This window comes from Trachemys scripta, chromosome 1 (assembly GCF_013100865.1).
Source record: "Trachemys scripta elegans isolate TJP31775 chromosome 1, CAS_Tse_1.0, whole genome shotgun sequence".
NCBI lineage: Eukaryota > Metazoa > Chordata > Testudines > Emydidae > Trachemys > Trachemys scripta.
Genome location: NC_048298.1, coordinates 240,785,833 through 240,802,430, shown reverse-complemented (window position 1 = coordinate 240,802,430; position 16,598 = coordinate 240,785,833). Strand labels below are relative to the sequence as shown.

At 42.4% G+C, this 16,598-nt stretch overlaps 2 protein-coding genes across 4 annotated transcripts in view; one reads left to right on the top strand and one right to left on the bottom strand.

The window, feature by feature from the left end:
• The window catches only part of COL4A2 (collagen type IV alpha 2 chain), a 225,417-nt gene extending 219,769 nt beyond the window's left edge, over positions 1-5,648 (top strand). For all 3 annotated transcript variants that reach the window (XM_034758169.1, XM_034758172.1, XM_034758170.1), the window contains one exon: positions 3,772-5,648. In XM_034758169.1, coding sequence (XP_034614060.1) covers positions 3,772-4,026 — 255 coding nt within the window. In that variant the 3' untranslated portion in view covers positions 4,027-5,648. The remainder of the gene's footprint in view (positions 1-3,771) is intronic.
• Positions 5,649-10,325: 4,677 nt separating this feature from the next.
• The window catches only part of RAB20 (RAB20, member RAS oncogene family), a 57,464-nt gene continuing 51,191 nt past the window's right edge, over positions 10,326-16,598 (bottom strand). Inside the window, exon 2 of the mRNA XM_034758168.1 lies at positions 10,326-11,488. Coding sequence (XP_034614059.1) covers positions 10,956-11,488 — 533 coding nt within the window. The 3' untranslated portion in view covers positions 10,326-10,955. The remainder of the gene's footprint in view (positions 11,489-16,598) is intronic.

The following is a 16,598-nucleotide window of genomic DNA, read 5'->3' as shown; positions in this document are numbered from 1 at the left end:
GGCGGCAGCTGAACTTGAGCAAGACAGAGGTGATGCTGGTGGGCAGAGGAAAATATACTGAAGAGCTTGCAGCCGTGGTGTAGTCTCCAGGGGTTGCAGAAGCACAACCATAATTAGTTTAGTCTGTTGTCTAGGAGTACTGTTGGATCTCTTGCTGACACAGAGTTCTCATCTAGCAGCCTCAGAGAGTAACACTATCTACCATCTCCACTTGTGTCCCAGCCTGACAAATGAAAACCTGGCCTCAGTTATTCATGCCTGTCATCGCTCAGCTGGACTCCACCAATGCAATATACCTGGGCATGAAACAGTCAACACATAGGAAACTCTGCAGTGCATCTCCGCAGGCACACAGGCTACCGGGAACATGTCATAACTGCCCTCTGCTCTGTACACTGGCTTCAGGTAGACTACCAAATCAAGTTCAAGTCAGCGATCATAGACTTTAAGGTCAGAGGGGACCATTATGATAGTCTAGTCTGACCTCCTGCACAACGCAGGCCACAGACTCTCACCCACCCACTCCTGTAGCAAACCTCTAACTTATGTTTGAGCTATTGAAGTCCTCAAATCATGGTTTAAAGACTTCAAGGTGCAGATAATCTTCCAGCAACTGACGTGTGCCCCACACTGCAGAGGAAGGTGAAAACCCCCCAGGGCCTCTGCCAATCTGCCCTGGAGGAAAATTCCTTCCCGACCCCAAATATGGCGATCAGCTAAACCCTGAGCATGACTCACCAGACAGACACCCAGGAAAGAATTCTCTGTAGTAACTCAGATCCCACCCCATCTAACATCCCATTACAGGCCATTGGGCATATTTGCTGCTAATAGTCAAAGATCAATTAATTTGCAAAATTAGGCTATCCCATCATACCATCCCCTCCATAAACTTATCAAGTTTAGTCTTGAAGCCAGATATGTCTTTTGCGCCCGCTGCTCCCCTTAGAAGGCTGTTCCAGAACTTCACTCCTCTGATGGTTGGAAACCTTCATCTAATTCAAGTCTAAACTTCCTGATGGCCAGTTTATATCCATTTGTTCTTGTGTCCACATTGGTACTAAGCTTGAATTATTCCTCTCCCTCCCTGGTATTTATCCCTCTGATATATTTATAGAGAGCAATCATATCTCCCCTCTGCCTTCTTTTGGTTAGGCTAAACAAGCCTCTTTGAGTCTCCTTTCATAAGGCAGGTTTTCCATAAGACAGGTTTTCCATTCCTCGGATCATCCTAGTAGCCTGTGCCTGCTGGGAGTGGGGGGAGGGGCTGCCAGCTTCAGCAGTGTTACTGAGCATGCTCAGTACAAGCCAAGCAGCAAATTTGGGGAAGTTGGGACATGACCCCGCATGTCCTCTCCATGTGTCACCTCTGGTTCAAGGTCTCACTCTTTATCTTCAAAGCACTCCATGGCCAGAGCCCAGGATATCTAAAAGACCCTCTAGAGCTCAGAATGAAGACCTTGGTGTACAACTTTGCTCCTCTGACCTGATGGAAATCCCACCAAGAGTAAAGCTCATCTGGGTGGCAGATGGAACTTTCTCCAGGGTCTGATCCCAGATGGCAAGGCATTTCCCCAGTAAATGAGAACGATCACAAACCTCACCAGTTTCTGCTCCATGTTCAAGGCACATTTCTTTGACCTTGCTTTCTCTAATACACACATAGCAACAGGCATCTTTATATATATATATAAAGACACTACCAAAACAAGACACCTAGCTGGGGAGAGGGTGAATGAACAAACAGCCTGTGACAGGAGTTAGTCACATTGCTGAATCCATTTACTGGAAGGTGCTTGGGTACTATGGTGAACAGAATACCTCATAGGAGTGTTTGTTTGTAAACGCCTTGTCTAAATACTAAGCATTGGTAAGGAGAGAGCTGAAGCCTTGGCAACAAGAGGTAGATTTCCCAGTACAAAGTCCTTTGTTACGAAGGGAAGTGCCAAAAACTGCAAGGGCTCACAGGAGGAAACCGTCCGTTTTTTTGATGTGCGCACACCACAGCATTAGCAATGGCTCGTGGAGTAACTGGTTAGAATATAGTGTGGGGTTTTGAACACTGAAGAATAAGATTTGTAATACACGATATTCCTGATAATCTCAAGAAAAGCATCTTCAGTTCAACAGTGTTTCACTACAACTTCCTTGGTTTCAGTAAAATGGTAGATCCCTCTTTTTGGGTGTTAGTGTTAGGGGCCAGTCCTGCAAAGAGATCAGAATGGGTCAATGGGACTTCATGCAGAGCAACAGGGCATGATCCTGGCCAGAGCCTGTTGCAGGCTCAGAGTCCTGGTGAGTAGAAATTAGATTTCTTTTGAGCGCATTAGCAGTTGTTAGATCAATAAGATAGCTGACAATACTCTGTTGGGTGATTCTGTTCAGGATAACCCTGAATCACTGTTCAAATGGTACTTAAAGTTTACATGACCCTGTCACGGACTGCAGCTGTGACTGAAAAGATTTGAAGGCTACTTAACAAAATGTAAATGTGAGGCCATCATTTGTCTGGAGACAAATGAGTTAAGCCTGGGAGCTAAGAGCTTTGTTACACTGAGACACTTTTTGGTTTGCTGCCCACCCCTTTTCCCCCTTCTCCCCCATATAAAAGGAGAAAAGGGGCAAGTTCATCCCTGGTGACACTGCACGGATTTTAAGAGTTGCACTAGACCTGAAACTGAACAGTATTTAACACCTCAGAGATTAAAGCTTTTGTGCTGTTGCCCAGAATCATAGGTACCCTATGGCAATCTGAGACAACGGTGAAAGGAGAGGAATTAGTACCATACCTATTTAGCACTGTGGTAAAAGATCAGTTTCTGTTTTTGTTACTGATCTGTGAACAGCTTTGCAAGCTGAATAACAGTTGGCCTGTGCAGTGAAAAGCAAGATGTGAGGGTTTATTCTTACTATGTTTTCATATGAATTAAAAAAACAAACCTCTTTATTGGTTTCTCATTTTTACATTAAAAATTGAAGGGTTTTGAGAGATGGGGGGAAAGTGATATGAGAATAAATGTTAGATGTTTTTGCAAAAGTAGGGAGAAATCTGTTGGGATGTTCACTGTTACATGCTAGTTTCAGTAGCATACCACTAAAAGTACAGGATGTAGTTCTTAAAGGGGTACAGTAATGAATATGTGTCAGTTTTGCTTATAGCTGTCATTTAAAGAGTGTGAATTATACAATAAACATGTCTTAATGTACTGTTACTAATCAGGACTGAATTTGATAGAAATGTTCATTTATTCAACTGATAGGGAAAACCCCTCTGATTGATAAGCTATACTAAGGCAGAAGTAGCTCTTTTTAGTGTGTGATATATAGGATATTAGTTGTATGTAGGAGGCAAATTCTCATTACCCCCACCCTGCTGCAAACTCAGAGATGAGGAAAATTTCAACTCAATCTTCAGTGCCATGAAAATATGAAATCTTTTGGAGTAAAGAAGAGGTAGATCGGTTTAAAATGGAAAATGTAGCTAAACCAGATAGTTCAAGGATCTAATCCTACAAACTTTACTGTGTGAGTAATCAACAATAGTACTCCCATAAGTTTTAAACATGGGGGTGAGGTTTGCAAGATTGCCCCTATGTATGCCTCAGTAGGAATGTCCTACAGAGTGAACTCTTACAAGTAACAGGTTTAGAAGTCATTTTACCCTTGGTCTCCTCCCTCCCCTACCTGTTGATTTATGACAGTATTGATCTAGGGCAGTAATTTGTGTAGCCCTGTCCTGTATCTGAACACTGCCTTCTTTGTGTCTCATAGCACACTGGAGCTGGTGATGAAGGCGGAGGACAGTCACTGGTTTCTCCTGGGAGCTGTCTGGAAGACTTCAGAGCGACTCCTTTCATTGAATGCAATGGCGCCCGAGGAACCTGCCACTACTATGCAAACAAGTATAGCTTCTGGCTTACCACTATTAACGAGCAATTCCAGAGCTTGCCCTCAGCAGATACACTCAAGGCAGGTCTCATCCGAACTCATATCAGCAGATGTCAAGTCTGCATGAAAAATTTGTAAAATATATAATATATCCCTAGTAGTAAAAGGAAAATGTTTCTACAGTGTTCTAGACCTATCACATTGGTGCTTATTTAACTTATTACCTCAAAAGCTGAATGAAAAGTTTGATAAGTGTCTGTAAAAGCACAGAGGCTTATACCAAATGCTGGCTGCTTCTCCTACCATACAGCATATTTTGCTAGTCTAACACCATGTTATTTGCTAATTGAGTCAAATACTCAACCTTGAAAACCACAAAACCATCCAGTTACTAATCTAACAATTCTCTTGGGCAGATCTGTTCTCTAACATTCAATTAAATGTACTTCTTGTCTCAGTTTATTGTTAACAGGTGGAGTTCATATTAATTAAGTGGTGACATACAACAATAAAACATAAGTGCTAGCACAGCAGTGGGCTAACCTCTGGGAAGTACTCACAGATCTGAGCCCCAAACCCAGCCTTTGAACTTACCTTTTACTGTAATAAGAGTTTATACCTGGGCACTTAACAATGGAAAGATAGGTTGTTTTAAACTCCCCATGCCGTTGCCATGCTTTTTGTCCTACCACTTTCACCACCAGAGAGTTTATAAACATTCTGAATTAGCTCAGGTAGCCACATTTAGTGTTACTCTCTTCTTCTTGCAATGAGAACAGTTCATTACCAATGGCAGCATATTACTTCACAAACTTATCATTTTTCCAGCTGTACCCCACATCATAGGATAACTACAGTGGGTCTTTGCTCCTTTCTGTTGTGTGGCACAGAATAAATGCCTACTAGACACATGGGACCACAAGAGGGAGAGAGCATCATACTTTCTTCCTTTAACAACCATACCATGTACTTAATAACATTGTGTGGTTAGGGCTCCATATGAATTTGGTTATACGGTTTTGGAGCAGGCACTATACAACATACTCCCCTGAAAAACCCATGCTGTGTGCACAGATTTCCCAGTTGAAGAAGTTACTATTACTCAATACAGCCTTATCTTCAGATCCAAACCCTTCAAGCTGCCTACTTCACCTGTGAAGAAGTGCACAACTGGAGGGCAGGGGACGATGGTAGCATAACTAGTCAGCTGTACCACTAGGAAGGGCATGTAGAGGGGCTAGAAGTCACTCAGAGGGCGTTTCTTGTGTAGTTTATCTTCAAAGGCCCTGGAAATTGGGTGCAAGATTTGCTGAGGAGCCACAGAGTCTATGATGCTTGCCCCCTGCCTCACCCACAGAGATTAACTGCTTTTTCTGTAGAAAGAAAACATTAGGCCCAGAGGTAAGCTGTCCCTCATGACCCTGGGGAGAAGAATGAACCACATGATGATAAACCCCTTGCTTATTTTCTTGTGAGTCTCTTATGCAGCATGGTAATAAGCATGATAAATACCACGACACTTACGTTTCCAGCAAGATTTTTTGTGGGGAGGGGAGCTACATTTATTTGCAAGGGTGAAAAGTACTATGTACGCTTACTGCGCTGGCTTTAAAATAATCAGTAGTTATCTCCTCCACATCAGTTTTAACTTCTCCTTATGCAGTTCACCTTTCCCCTGCTTCAATGATCGTTGGGTTTTGTAATTACGTCCCTCATTGCTGTAATTATCTTAAATAAAGTTTGTTTTTTCTACACCTCTATTTGTTGATTGTTTCAATTCTCTAACATATGCCAGACTCTCCTATTACATTTGCACAGATTACTTCAATAGATGTTAGTTTGGGGGCTTGAATTTGTTGATTTGTTTGTTTTTTTAAATGAGCATTGGAGACAATGTAAATTGGATGTCAGCAGAAGTATCAAAAGGTGGCCAAATAAGCTTCCTCAATCTAAATTCAAACCACTTAACCAAGCAGGGGTTTGCTCAGTCTGTCAGCTGGGGCCACGCAATTTCAGAAAGAAGATGCTAACTAAGATGCTATTCCATCCATTGTTACAAGAAGAGAGAATTTAACCAGTTCCTCAGTTGCCTACCATTATCATTAGCTTAGGCAAGGCAGCTCTGAGGCCTGGTCTACACTAAAAAATTGGTCGCCCCAGCCATGTGAAAAATCCAATCCCTGAACAACATAGTTAAGGTGACAGCTCTAGGTCAATAAAAGTTCTTCCATAGCAGCATTTCACATGTAGACAAGTTCTCAGTGGAATCTTGGGATGGAAATTATCCATAGAATCTATAATGGTCTGTAAAATTACAGAGCAGAGGAGCCTCGCCTTGATGAGAAGAGTAGACATACAGGTATATTTAAAGAATTCTCAGCTAGCATGTTTTCTGCAATGATGTATTTTCTTATTTTAGATATCCCACAATTAGTAAGTTTATCCTCAACATCCCGGTGAGGTAAGAGCATTATCCCTATCTGACAGGCAAGGGCCGAGGACAAAGATTAAGTAACTTGCCCAAGTCATGGCAGAGCCCAGTATCCACCCTCTGTCCATTTTGGTGACTCAGCTACAAGAGCTAATCTGCCCAACAGACAAAGCCACCTAATATTTGTTTCAGCTAAATTAAACCATTAGAATGGTAAACACAGTGTAGGCAATATCACCCAAAGCTGTCTCAGGCCTGACAATTACCATAAGTTACATATTGCAGTACCATAGAATATCAGGGTTGGAAGGAACCTCAGGAGGTCATCTAGTCCATTCCCCTGCTCAAAGCAGGACCAATCCCCAACTAAATCATCCCAGCCAGGGCTTTATAAAGCCTGACCTTAAAAACTTCTAAGGCAGGAGATTCCACCACCTCCCGAGGTAACCCATTCCAGTGCTTCACCACCCTCCTAGTGAAAAAGTTTTTCCCTAATATCCAACCTAAACCTCCCCCACTGCAACTTGAGACCATTACTCCTTGTTCTGTCATCTGGTACTACTGTGAACAGTCTAGATCCATCCTCTTTGGAACCCCCTTTCAGGTAGTTGAAAGCAGCTATCAAATCCCCCCTCATTCTTCTCTTCTGCAGACTAAACAATCCCAGTTCCCTCAGCCTCTCCTCATAAGTCATGTGCTCCAGCCCCCTAATCATTTTTGTTGCCCTCCGCTGGACTCTTTCCAATTTTTCCACATCCTTCTTGTAGTGTGGGGCCCAAAACTGGACACAGTACTCCAGATGAGGTCTCACCAATGTCGAATAGAGGGGAATGATCACATCCCTTGATCTGCTGGCAATGCCCCTACTTATACAGCCCAAAATGCCATTAGCCTCATATCCAGCTTCTCGTCCACTGTAATCCCTAGATTCTTTTCTGCAGTACTGCTGCTAGCCATTCGGTCCCTAGTCTGTAGCAGTGCATAGCTATCCTAAGTGCAGGACTCTGCACTTGTTCTTGTTGAACCTCATCAGATTTCTTTTGGCCCAATCCTCTCATTGGTCTAGGTCCCTCTGTATTCTATCCCTACCCTCCAGCATATCTACCACTCCTCCCAGTTTAGTGTCATCTCCAAACTTGCTGAGGGTGCAGTCCTCGCCATCGTCCAGATCATTAACGAAGATATTGAACAAAACTGGCCCCAGGACCAACCCTTGGGGCACTCCGCTAGGCAGCGCAGCAAGGCGGTGGGGGAGGGTTGGGTAGAGGGCAGGGGAGTTTGGGGTGGTGGTTAGTGGGCGGGGGTGTGGATAGAGTCAGGGCGGTCAGTGGGCAGGGAACGGGGGGTTGAATGGGTACCGGGATCCCAGGGGGCAGTCAGGAAGGAGGGGTTGAATGGGGCAGGAGTCCCGGGGGGCGGGGGGGGGGGCGGTGGGGGGGGAAGGGGGGGGGAATAGGGTGATGAAGCACTGGACTGCGTTACCTAAGGAGGTGGTGGAATCTCCTTCCTTGGAGGTTTTTAAGGCCCAGCTTGACAAAGCCCTGGCTGGGATGATTTAGTTGGGAATTGGTCCTGCTTTGAGCAGGGGGTTGGACTAGATGACCTCCTGAGGTCCCTTCCAACCCTGATATACTATGATTCTATGAGTTATATGTTTCTGACTGGAAGTGGAGAAGGTTGAACTGCATCTCCTCAGTCATGCAAAGGGCTTGAGGAAGGCAAGATACAGTTGAAATGAAGCTTGGGGCCATCTGCATTGTAAAACTGAGCTTATTTTGAATAGTGCTGATCCCTCAACACAGCAGTTAAGTATAGACAGGAACTTAAAGCCTCAACACTCAAGAACATTGAAGTCTTTACCACAACAATTAACTTAAAAATACTCTGAACTTTGCTTTAAAGTCTAATTCTACTCTAAACCAGAGAGGGTTTAAAAAAAACCATATTAGGTTTTCAGATTCGTGCCTCAGCGACTTCAGATCAAATGGGCTCAAATTAACAAGTGGCGCTCTGCTCCTTCCCCCACAAAACAACTAGCCCTGCAAGTCAGCCTCGTCTTTGCTTCTCATCTCTCACCATCAGTAATAAGGGTTCTGCATGACTAATGAGCCTCAGTGACACCTCTGCTACCCTACTGTCCGCTGTGGGTTTGTGCAGGGACAGCCAACTGGAGCTTAAAGAATCCAGCCAGCATTACTGAGAAACTGCTTTTAGCTCTAAGTGATTGTTTATGTTCCCTACAGTCACCAAGTGAAACTCTGACTCCACACACGGAGCAGACCTGAAATCCAAGACTGATTTTGACATAATCCTTTTCAGAGTAGACTCGAACACAAGAGGCAGGTGAGGGTGGGTTTGAGCTGTTAAAGCTTTTGGGAAAGATTTTTGTGTGTTGCTCAAGATCTCAAATGAACCAAATACAGACAGCCCCAAAAAGTGTTAGACTATTTACATAGCATGGTATATTTAAAATGTACAATTAAAGTGTTTCCACCTTCACTTACCTCCTGCAAGTCTGACCTCACAGCTACCTACAAGATGCTAGCTCTGCTTTGAGAGTTCAGGCAGCGCATTGCAGATTGTGCAGCCTTGGGAGGGGGAGCTTTCAGTCACCCGCTTGATTCTGAATGTTGTGGAGACCAGCACAGTCCTATGGTCTGCTCTTCAGCCTGAAGCAGCACCAAGTGATCGGTGCTGTAGGGTGGGATTGGGGGGGGGGGGGGAAGAGAGACAGACAGACAGCAGAGGATCACACTGGGTTTTAATATATTGTGGCTGTACTTAATGTTTCTGCTAGTTTGACAAATACTTCCAAAACATGTAATGGAGGAGACCAGCAGACCCAAGGACTAGAACTTTTAAAATAGTCAAAATGTTCAATGTAGCCACTGTATTGCATCTCATTATGTGTGTCAGACTTTAAATCATTGTAATGGGAATAATGGAAGCGGCTTTGAACTTTCAGATCAGCCCCTTTGCAAAACGTTACTCAGCGGGACAGATGTTTACAGAGGTTTTAATTACTATCAGGTAACAGCTTTTAACACTTAGCGACTTAGAAATTGTCTCTATCTGCGTTGGATAACGTTGGTTTGGTGTGGGTGAGTGGGTAGGTGTCCAAATCTCTGTTTTGGGGACTGACTGTACAATGCTCCATGTGCAGACACACACACACACGACTTCAAGGATTGGGGTCTACATTTGTTATTGCCTATTTCCAGGCCTCTTTGTCATGACACAGTGGTGGACAAACCAAATCTAAGTGGCACTGTGACCCTGTGCACCAGGTCGTAACAGCCTGAGTGAGGAGTTGAGCCCAACCCACCAGGACAGGCCACTGTGGGGTGAATGCCTCTCCACCGCCCCTAAGGCCCCCCTCACTTGTAAGGTTTTAGAAGGGCAGGGGCCTTGGTTTCAGATGTTACTGGGCCTCCAAAATCCTCCATGTGGCCCTGCCTATCCATTTATCATGTATCTGTATGATATACTTGATGACTACACCCATCACTGTTCTTGACAGTGCTACAATACTCTAAGAATAGTATTAAAAACTTACTAGTTCTCTTAACTGCAATGACGACCAAAAAAAGAACTTGTCAGGGCACTTTACTGCTCCTTTAGGATGTATAAAGGTGACCTCCCACTCCCTCCAGAAAGAGTCATCTGCTTTTTTCACATCAGAAAACTCAGATCTTCACTTCCCTCCCAGTTGTGGAACTTGGATGGTGAAATCACGCCCTGCCAAAATTAGAACTGCAATTTTTCCTGACCCCAGCTGAGAGGGGGTGGGAACATGGAAGTGTATCAAATACTTTATGGGGGGACATATACCCCAACATAATGAAGCAGGAGTGTAAGTGCCAATATATTTTTTCCTACCACCCTTTGCAGTTTTTAGCTCCAAGTAGCACAGGACAGTGTTGTCCCTAGTTAATGTAGAGAAGGCATGACTGCTAAGGTAGCAGGATGTACATTAATAAATCCTCAGAATGAACAATTCATTTCCATAGTAACTTTAATAGTACATCTTATATTGCGGTATCTGGTACAAAAGGATAATTGAATTGCTTGATTAGTGACTTTTCTATATAATTTATATTCTGGAAAAAAAATAACGTGTAAAGCTTAAAAAAGTACCCAGCATCTAAATATTCCCCAGAAGAAAATGAATGATTTTTTAAGTGAAAGTCACATCCAGTACAAAAGTGAAAGTTACATCCAGTGACAGTTTAGATGTTGCATACTAAATGTGGAGAAAATAATGCATTCTAAAAAATAAAGTAGGACTCCTTTGAGAGTGCTTAATTGATTGTCATACCGATCTGTATGGAAACAGTACCATAGCATAGATTCCCACTTCTGTACATTCATTATGATCTCTCCTCGACCCCAAGGGCCCTATGAAATTTACAAGTCTTCCCCCATGATTCCATTCAGATTTTTATTTTTATAAATAGATTAGATTGGACTTTCCAAAAGCCTTTAATCTTCAAAAGATTTGTTGTTCTGCATACTTCATTCTAGATCATTTATTCCTTGATCTTCCCTTTCTGCTCAAACTGTAAGCATCTCTAACTTCATGATCACTAGCACAACATACAGACACAATCCCCTCACTCCCCACATCATCAGTATTTTAGGCACAACAACCAGATTTTGTCCTTTTTGCTGACTTGTAATTGGTTAGGTCTACAGTTTGTAGTGGCCCCTCAGCTTGCTGCCGTAAAATTATTGGTACTACCATATCAAATATGGTTTCAAAGAGGTAGTCCACCTTATAGCCTGTTTTTGCGCTGGTCTCAAAGCACATTTTCTCAGCTGCTGGAACATCCTTCTCATCCAACATTTTGTATTTCAGTATCTTTTTGTAGAGTGCAACAGCATCATCCAGGTGGACTTGCTTTTGGACCTTGGTAGAGATGCAACTGGTGACAGGCTTTTCAGATCTATTTTCCTCTTCTGTTTCTAGTAATAAGGCATATTCATTTGTGAGGTCAACTTTGTTTCCAACAATAGCAAAGATACAGTCGGTGCTAGCAGTGTCTGTCAGCGCCAAGAATCTATCTTCCAGTTCTATCAGGCTTTGCAAGTTGTTTACATCATATGTAAGGATCACAGCAGCTGCTCCTCTACAGTACATAGAACCAAGGCCATGAAATTGCTCCCGTCCTGGAAAAGATTAAAAAAAAAAAAAAAAATTAACAAATTGAACTAAACCATTAATAACAAAGAGCCTAGCTTCACAAGCAAGTTTCAAAACCAAAAATCAAAAGGATGCAGCACTAAAGGGGAAAACCTACCATTTACAATATCTTCAACTTTTCTATACTTTTGCTAATAAGTGCAATAATATTGCAGTGAAAACAGATTGCCAAGTCCAAAGGCTACTTGCCTTATGCACTGGTGACTTTTACTAATGGGCTATTAAACAAGGCTTTTGATGCTATGTTTTCAGAAACTGTATGCATGTTGTAAAAGCAAAAATGTGCGCATATTAGTTCATTCAAGTTGTGTAATCAGTTATAATGAACTGTGAACTAAATTACTAATAAAAACCTCATACTATCACAAGCTTCAAAAGCAAAAATCAAAAGGACACAGCATCAGAGCTAGGCTCTGTATGTGTAATCGGCCAGTTGCATCTAATTGACTATTTATGTTTGCAGGTACCATGACTTCATACTCAGCGATAATAGATTGAGTGTGAAAATTCAGCCCAGGCACACAAGCTCACTGAATACATGTAGTTCTGAAATTCTGGCCTCTGAAGTCAGTGACTCTAGAAGAATTGTGAAAAACAAAATTAATCTTATTGTACATCTCCACAGCTCTCAGGTCAGTGAGTATTCCAACAGTTACCTTAACAAGACAAGAGCTTGTAACACCTGCTATATCAGAACCTATATACTAAGGTGCCCTCCATAAACACTCTATCAAATCTGCAAGACACCTATCACTATAGGGTCTAGATGCCTGCCCCAGTTTTATCACCATTATCCCGTTCAGTATAATGCCTACAGCCACCAAAAAGTGGCACAGTTTTAATACGATCTCAGAAACTAGTAGGAAAGAACATTGTCTCCCCCTCAGTCTGTAGCTGTTTTTAAATTTCTACCTAGCCCACTGGAAAGAGCAGCCCTGGCCCTCAGACCTACACCCTTTTTTGACATTTGTTTTGAATTAAAATGTGATGGTTGCATTATTCATTTAACCTTTCTATAGTGGAGGGAAGGAAAACAGCAGTCTACCAGTAGCCTCTTGAGAATATTGTCCTAAGGGAAATACCAGTCGGAAAATAGGAAGTAAAAATATTGCCACTGATTTACAAAGAACTGCAGCCTACTCAAAATGCACGTACAAATATAGAATTTCATGGCAGGTTTTTCTATTGAGCCTTAGAAGATACCAGATTTCATTCAAAACCAGTAAGCCCAAACAGGTGACAAGTTTCAGGGTCACTGGTTTAGATACAGTGAGACACACAGTGGGTGAATTCCAAAGCCTGGTAACATCCACCTCCATGCTCCCATGCCTCAACTCCTCTTAAAACCAGAAGGGTTGAGGAGGGCTAAGTAGAGGGGTGAACAAAGAGATCACAGGAGCAGAGATCACTTCCTAGAGGTTTCCTCTCCATAAACGTGTCAGGATCCTGGTAACACAGGATCAGGTTCAGCATGTGGGAGAGAGAGAGAAACTCAAGTTTACCCTGGGTGGGACAGATGATGCTATTTGCACCAGATGTAACGCCTTCCTCTGCAGCATGGGGCATGGGTCACTTGCAGGTTTAAACTAGTGTAAATGGTGGCTTCTCTGTAATTTGAAGTCTTTAAACAAAATTTGAGGACTTCAGTAACTCAACCAGAGGTTATAGGTCTATTAACAGGAATGGATGGGTGAGGTTCTGTGGCCTGCAATGTGCAGTAAGTCAGACTAGATAGTCATGATGGCCACTTCTGGCCTTCAAGTCTATGAGCTGTATTGAATCAGCTGCCCTAGCCATGCCCTGTCCCTAGAAAGCAGAACCTGCTTTCATGAAGATGGTAGCTCCTAGACTGGGAGAGTTGCAGGCCCCTGTGACTTCACTCCCTGCATCTCAGTGCTCCCAAAGTGTGCACCAGCAGCCCAGAAAAGCATTTTTTTTTTTGGCTTACTGATTTTGAATAAAGTCACTCATCTTGGGCAAGCTTTCTACTATTGTGAACTCTTCCAAGAAGCTGGAGTGAATTAGACCCAAAATTTAGTCCCATAGATGCATAATCACGTGAAAGGTACAAAGGCAGATATTAGACTGCTTTACAGATGTGTACAAAAACATTTGACTCAATGTAGCATCTAGGCATTCACTTAAATTGCTACAAAACAGAATCGTGGATAAACAAACTTGTGTACCTATTTATCAATCAAGGATAATAAAAAACAGGACATGCCAACCCAGGCTCTCAAGCAAGAGAGGGATGTCATCTCAACATTGATTTATGTATAATATGACCTACCGATTCTACTGGTACCATCCCCAAACGCAGGGCCTTCCATTAAACAACAGACAGAATATCTTCCATGCTCACATTATCATTTGCACAAGATGATCTCAGATAGTCTAAAGTTTCCAGGAAGATCCTACAGTGTACTTGGGCCCGACAGAAAGAAGAAAAGCCAGGATCTTTAATAGAAGTCCAGAGAAAGCAAACTAAGATTTTATTGAAGATACAAGAATTAAGCACAATTAAGATGTGTAGCTTCAGTCAATGTCAAGCAATACAAGTGTTGCCAATAAGATATTTTAAGTGAAAAAGAATGATTTATGAAATCACTAACTGGGCTGGCTAAGTTTAAATAACTTCCAGAACTATCCAATTCAAATACCTAAACAAAGAAAAAGGGAAGAAGCCAGTATACTTTGATGGGAAGCTTGTCTGACAGAAGGATTCCCAGCTAAAACATTAGTTCACCTAATCTCTTTTTAAAGGTCTTGAATCAAGTCCACAGTCCTTCAGGGATGAGAACTTTACAAAGAGATGATCACTGACACCAGATTAATATTTTCATGTCCCAGATTACAAGGCCATATGTGCCAATTTAGGAAGACAAATGAAGGTATTTCACAAGACTTTAATCTTCAGAAGCAGCAAATCTATGCTTAGAGGTGTGCTGTGCACTTCTTTGCTCATGTGTATTTGAAAGACAGACCAATTGGAGTGTGTTTAGATTGGAAATATCTGCAGAGATCTAGATTTCCAGTTTTGCTTTCCATACTTTAAAATAATCACATCATTTTCATTAGAAATTATATTACGATGTTGCCTGGAAGACACAAATAGTTCTGTTTTTCCCACTTCATCTATCTAAACCAGAAAATCCAGCCTCAAAATTGTTAGCTCTAACTATTCAACACTGAAACAATACAGGTATTTGTTCCATGGCATACATAAGCAAATCTAATCTATTCTCTTGTACAGCAGAACATGAACCATGAAATTCTTAGTTACATTCCAGAAGTTGATTGCAGTCAATCTTCAATTAGAACTCAGAATGGAATTGGCAAGTTGACTGGAACTTTGCTTTTCTCCTGCTTTGCATTAAATATGCCTACGGAATGGAAAATAGAGCTTCTCCCCCACACATAAAGCAAATCGGCCCACAACATAATCTACTTAAACATGCTGCAAAAATGTCTGATTTCTAGTTAGGTTGTGACATCTGTTGCTTTCTGACATTTGCCACATTTCTTCAAAACTAACTATTTAAATTAAACCAATGCTGATTTGAGAAATAAATAGAGTATAGACAAAGAATTTAATCGAACAAATCTGACTTATCCTACAGCAGAGGTTCTCAAACTCTGGTCCATGGACCACCAGTGGTCCCCGCACTCCATTCAGGTGTTCCGTGGATAGTTCCCTCTACGTTGCACGCCTGCGCGGCAGCACATGAGAAAATGAAGGGCCACCCACCTAATTACTGAAGCCGCACAGCCATGGCTCCACTAATTAGGTGCCTGGACCCTGGAAGAGATGCACATATAAGGTGAGGTGGTGGCCTTGGGGGGAATAGGGGACAGGTGGGAGGGGGAAGTGGGGTGAGAAGAGGGGGTGGGAGGAAAATGGGATGGGCAGGGCTGCGGTGGACAGAGAAAGAGGCAACTTTCCCCAGCCCCAGGGCTGCGGGTTCCAGGGAGAGACCCCCCCTCCTTCCCAGCCTCAGCTTTGGGGCTGCCGTGGCGGGGGAGAGAGGGCACGTCCATTGCATTAGAAAGGTAAGACTACTGATATTAAAATATGAGTTGTGTGCTTTTATTTGCAGAACAAAAAAAAGTTTTTTATTATTATTTTTTTAGAGAGAGAGAGAGAGAGCGCGAGCGAGCGAGCGCGCTTTTATCCAAAGCGCTTTACCATAGTTAGCTAACGATACAAACAACATTTGGAAAGATCATTAAGTGGTCCGCCGAGACCCTCAGCAATTTTCAAGTGGTCAGCAAAAAAAGAAAAAGTTTGAGAACCACTGCACTACAGGATGCCACTGACAGGGTCCCAGCACCAACAAAAAACAAAAAAAAAAACAAAAAAAAAAAACACCCTACTACTACAACAGTAAAAGCCATTTTTTCACAGAAATGAACATCACCGGTCTGTGACCATTTAGAGCTTAGGGAAAGTAACAAATCATCTGACCCCTACCCAAACACACAGCTTTTCAAGCAGTAGGTAAAACTAATGGCAAACCTATTTTTTATATAAAACATATTTCTCTGATAATACCCAGAATCATCAGAGATGAAAACAAAAACAAAAATTAAAGTCACAGAAATTGGTGTGTCCATAAGAGGCGGGTCTCCAAGGAACTTCCAGAGCAATCATACTCCGGCAGAGCAAGTTAAAAAGCTGTTGCAATACTGGGGGGTGGGAGGGGGGGGAATGCAAAACAAAAGGCGGGGGGGGGGGGGGGGAAGAGGGACAACCCAAGAAGAAAAGTCTTCCAGAAAACCCTGAGAAAAGTAACACCATGCTGGTGTCAGTTTTAGGAAAAGAAGTCTTTAATCTGGAGGCCCATCAAGAAATAATAACTGAGGAAAGCATATAGAGTTTTGTAACTTTTCAGGAGGAGGTCAAAAAGCACTGTGTGTAAACACAAGAAAGAGGTCTGGACACTTTCTAAAGAAAGGAACTATGTAGCTGACTTGTCTTTCATATACTGATTTTCCAAGACTTTTCCACTGCAATTCTGAAACAAAGGAGACACAGATGGTGGATTAGAGAGGAATTAAGAAAGTGGAACATAAAAT